The sequence below is a fragment of the Plectropomus leopardus genome, unplaced genomic scaffold (genome assembly GCF_008729295.1).
Source record: "Plectropomus leopardus isolate mb unplaced genomic scaffold, YSFRI_Pleo_2.0 unplaced_scaffold28828, whole genome shotgun sequence".
Taxonomy (NCBI): Eukaryota; Metazoa; Chordata; class Actinopteri; order Perciformes; family Serranidae; genus Plectropomus; species Plectropomus leopardus.
Window position 1 is genome coordinate 1 of NW_024631410.1, and position 4,084 is coordinate 4,084.

The 4,084-nt window shown below is 48.1% G+C and overlaps 1 protein-coding gene across 1 annotated transcript; it reads left to right on the forward strand.

Annotated features, from left to right (window-relative positions):
* Window positions 1–61: 61 nt before the first annotated feature.
* LOC121938205 (inactive phospholipid phosphatase 7-like) lies at window positions 62–3,335 on the forward strand. The gene is made up of 4 exons (XM_042481479.1): window positions 62–314; window positions 1,294–1,619; window positions 2,266–2,447; window positions 2,526–3,335. Exons 1-4 carry the CDS (start codon window positions 124–126, stop codon window positions 2,730–2,732), a joined length of 906 nt encoding a protein of 301 aa, XP_042337413.1. The 5' UTR covers window positions 62–123; the 3' UTR covers window positions 2,733–3,335.
* Window positions 3,336–4,084: the final 749 nt, after the last annotated feature.

The following is a 4,084-nucleotide window of genomic DNA, read 5'->3' on the forward strand; positions in this document are numbered from 1 at the left end:
CCGAACAGCTGACAGTAGAAGAAGAAGGCCAGCTGGTCTATTTTTAGCAGAGTCCCTCAGAGTCCCTCAGAGTCTCAGACCCGATCCGTCTCCGCACGCCGTCTCGCCTCCAGCAGCTCCGACATGCCGGGAAGCCAGGCCCGGTCCAGGGCCAGAGACCGGAACAATGTCCTGAACCGGCCCGAGTTCATGTCCCTTAACCAGCCCCCCCGCAGGGAGCCGGGCCCGGGGGAGGGCCGGGGGGGCGGTGGTCTGAGGAGGGCCAGCAGACAGCCGAGTCAGCAGGAGGACGCCGGGGAGGGACGAGGGGGGAGGTAAGGCTCTCAGGCTCCGCCCACTGACATCACCACTCACATTTAGAGGATCCAGACCCTGGGGACCGGGACCAGGACCGGGTCCCGGGGCCAGGGTCCAGAGCTCCCAGTTAACGGCCTGAGGCTGCAGAGAGACCTCTGACAGGATCACCTGGTCTCTCCGAGTCCGACTGCAGCACGAAGGATCGCGACAGAGACGAAGCTCAAAACCACAAAAACCCTCCGATTCTTTGGAGGTGAAATTTGTTCATTTCTGAGAAAATATTGTGTTCTCCGGTCACACATTTACGAGAAAAATAAAAACTGATATTCCCTGCGGTTTAAGTCTGAAATTCATGAGGAAAAAAATATTGTCTGGAATTAAATTTATGATTTATTTTAAAAAATCAAAAATGAAAGAAAAAGGACAGATATTCTTTGAGATTAAATTCATAAATCAACCAGAAAAATAAAAACGTTATTCTTCGGTATTTAAGTGGTGAATTTATGAGGGAAAAAACCTGGAGAGTCTTTGTAAATAAAGTTGCAAAGTAAAAAATTCTCTGATATTCTCTCAGATTTAAGCGGTTAATTAAAAACAAACACCTGGAGATCTCTGGGATTTAAGTCGCGAATTTACAGAAAACACGGACAGATTCAGTTTCTGAGTCTGATTCAGTTTCTGAGTCTCAGAAACTGAAACAGAATATCAGTTATTTTTTCTTGTTAATTCTGGATTTTATTCCCAGAGAATACAATGTTTTGCAAATATTTACTTTCAGGTCATTGTTGTTTTGTAAATTTCCCTTTTTAATCTGCAGGAATATAAAATCATTTTCTCTTGTAAGTTTGCGTCTTTAAACTGTCTCTGTTGGGATCCCCTCATTATGTAGCAGAAACTGTTTGATCCTGTCAGGGACAAACACGAACTCGGACTCACGGCTGCAGAGTTTCAGCAGTAACCTGTTCTCGTGGTCTGTCCTGGTGTCTCTGTCCTCAGGGGGTCCAGGGACTCCTCAGAGGGGGGCTCAGCAGCTGATGGCGGAGCGAAGGACGCGCCCCGCTGGCCGGAGTCGGACTGCATGCAGCTGAATCCGTCTTTTCGAGGCATTGCCATGAACTCGCTGCTCGCCATCGACATCAGTCTGTCCAAACGTCTCGGCATCTGCGTGGGGACGCACGGTGGCTCCGGGGCCCCACTGCGCTCCATGGTGACGCTGCTGGCCCTCACTGGACACGCCCTCCCCTGGCTCTGCGGGACACTTGTCTGTCTCTGGAGGAGCAACACACTGGCAGGACAGGAAGTCCTCGTCAACCTGCTGCTGGGTGAGACAATTTTCATGTCTCCTGTGTCTGCTGTCCAACACATCTCCTGTCTCTACTCTCCAACACGTCTTCTGTGTCTGCTGTCCAACACGTCTCCTGTTTCTACTGTCCAACATTTCTCTTGTCTCTGCGGTCCAACGTGTCCTCTGTCTCTCTGCTGTCCAGCACACAGAAACCTGTGACTGAGCCGACCAGCAGGGGGCAGGATATCAGCTGTCTGTGCGGATTTCAAACTGCTGCCAAAAATTCTGAAATGTTTCACGTAATCTACAGTGACAGCAACATTTTGTCAATTTTCTCACGAACATTAAAGATTTATTCAGCAGTAATTTGCAGGTTTATTTTTACAGCAGAATTTACAGTCAAACATTCGGATACACTGTGGGTGATGTCTTCATACGAATTGTGTCGATGGACGCAGCCTGTCCTCTGTAGGCAGCCCGGTCTGTCCAAGTCTCTTTCAGTTTCTGATCCATCACGGCGCTCACATCGTGTACCGTCGTCGTGTTTCGAGCCACAGATAACTGAAGTTTGTGTTGCGTTTTCGTGGCACGGGTCCAGCAGCTGGTGTGGTTTTCATTTTCTTTATTATTTGGTTTGGTTGTCTCTGTCTCTGCTGTCCAACATGTCTCTCTGTCTCCTGCAGCTCTGATTCTGGACCTGATGACGGTCGCTGGCGTGCAGAAGTTGGTCAAACGGCGAGGACCCTGGGACTTCCCTCCGGGGTTCCTGGACTACGTGGCGATGGATCTGTACTCGTTCCCGGCGGCTCACGCCAGCCGAGCCGTCATGGTGTCCAAGTTCCTGCTGACACACCTGGTTCTGGCGGTCAGTCTCTGTTTCATATGTCCAGGACTCACAGTGTCCTGACTCGGTGTCCTGACTCAGTGTCTTCCTGTCCTCCAGGTGCCCCTCAGGATCCTGCTGTACCTGTGGGCGGTGCTGGTGGGCGTGTCCCGGGTACTGCTGGGTAAACACCACCTGTCGGACGTCGGCTGTGGATTCGCTCTCGGCTTCCTGCACTTCAGTCTGGTCGAGTCCGTGTGGCTCGACTCGGCCACCTGCCAGACCCTGATCTCCATCGGCACCCTGCGCTGGACCCCGCTGGTCTGAAACGGTCTGTACTGGTCTGAACTGGTCTGAAGTGGACCGCACAGGTCTGAACTGGACTGGATCAGGGTCAGACTGCAGTCCGCCTGATGCTCACACGTCTTTGAAGTGGTCCGGAGCGCTCTGGACCTGCTGCTGCGCTCTGATGTCGCTCCTCGTTCGGACCAGTTTGGACTGGTTTAACCCTTTGAAACCCGGAGCGACGTCGCTCTTCTTTCAGACGCCACGACACGAATTTAACCCTTTGAACTCTGAGCTCACTGACGAGGCAACGAGCAACGCAGTGAGACACGATCCACCAACTGCAGGAAATGAGTTCATTTAGGAAATGATTTTTATAAAAGTTAAAGGAAAAAGAAAAAAGACGGAGAAATTATATTTCTGACGATCATAATTCTGCTTCAAATTATTTTAAGAATTGGAGTTTTTCAACACTTCTTCCAGGTTACTTAAAAAAAATGATTATTTTTTGTGTGAAAGCGGGAGAGCGGGGAAGACGTGCAGCACACAGGTGAGCTACCAGGCTCCTCCCTTTTTTCAGTCATTTTCAGGTAATTTTCTCGTACTTTTTACTAGTTTATGATTAATTTTGGGGTCATTTCTTCCTTCGTTGCTCGTTGCCTTCTCACCGTGTTTTTGACAGAAATGAGGTCAAACTGCTCAGATTTCAAAGGGTTAAAGCGGTTTTGGACGGCGTCTGTCCAGGTGTCCTTCCTGTTGTTGGACGGACGTGTCACATCAGCTCAACGTCTGATACGCAGAAACCCTCAGGGGAAAGTTTGGCTGTTTAACCCTTTAGAGCCTGGACTGACATCAGTTTTCTTGTGCTGCATTCAGATGCCTTTTGCAGGCTGTTTAACCCTTTAAAACCCGAGCAGATTGAACGTGAGGGAAAAAAGGCGCCGAGCAACAAAGCAAGAAAATGACCTCAAAACTAGCTCTGAAAAAGTGGAGAGTTTTATGAAATTATCCAAAATAAAATAAAATAAAATGACACTTTAACAAAAACAAACACACAATTTTTTTTTAACCTTATTTAAGGGAATTATTTGTATTTTAATTGCAGCTTTTTTCCTTCCTGTTTTTCTTTTATTGTGTGTGTGTTCATTTTCAGGTAACTTTTGTCAAAGTTTTTTCCTTTTTTTGTTCATTTTTAGGACATTTCGTCTCCAGCTGCTTGATGCCTTCTCCTCATTTTTAAAAAGATATCAAATCATTACTCAGGTTTCTAAGGGTTAAACTGTAAAGATGCTTAATGTGTGCATGTCTGTGTGTGTGTGTCTGTGTGTGTGTGTGTGTGTGTGTGTCTGTCTGTCTGTGTGTGTGTGTGTGTGTGTCTGTGTGTGTGTGTGTGT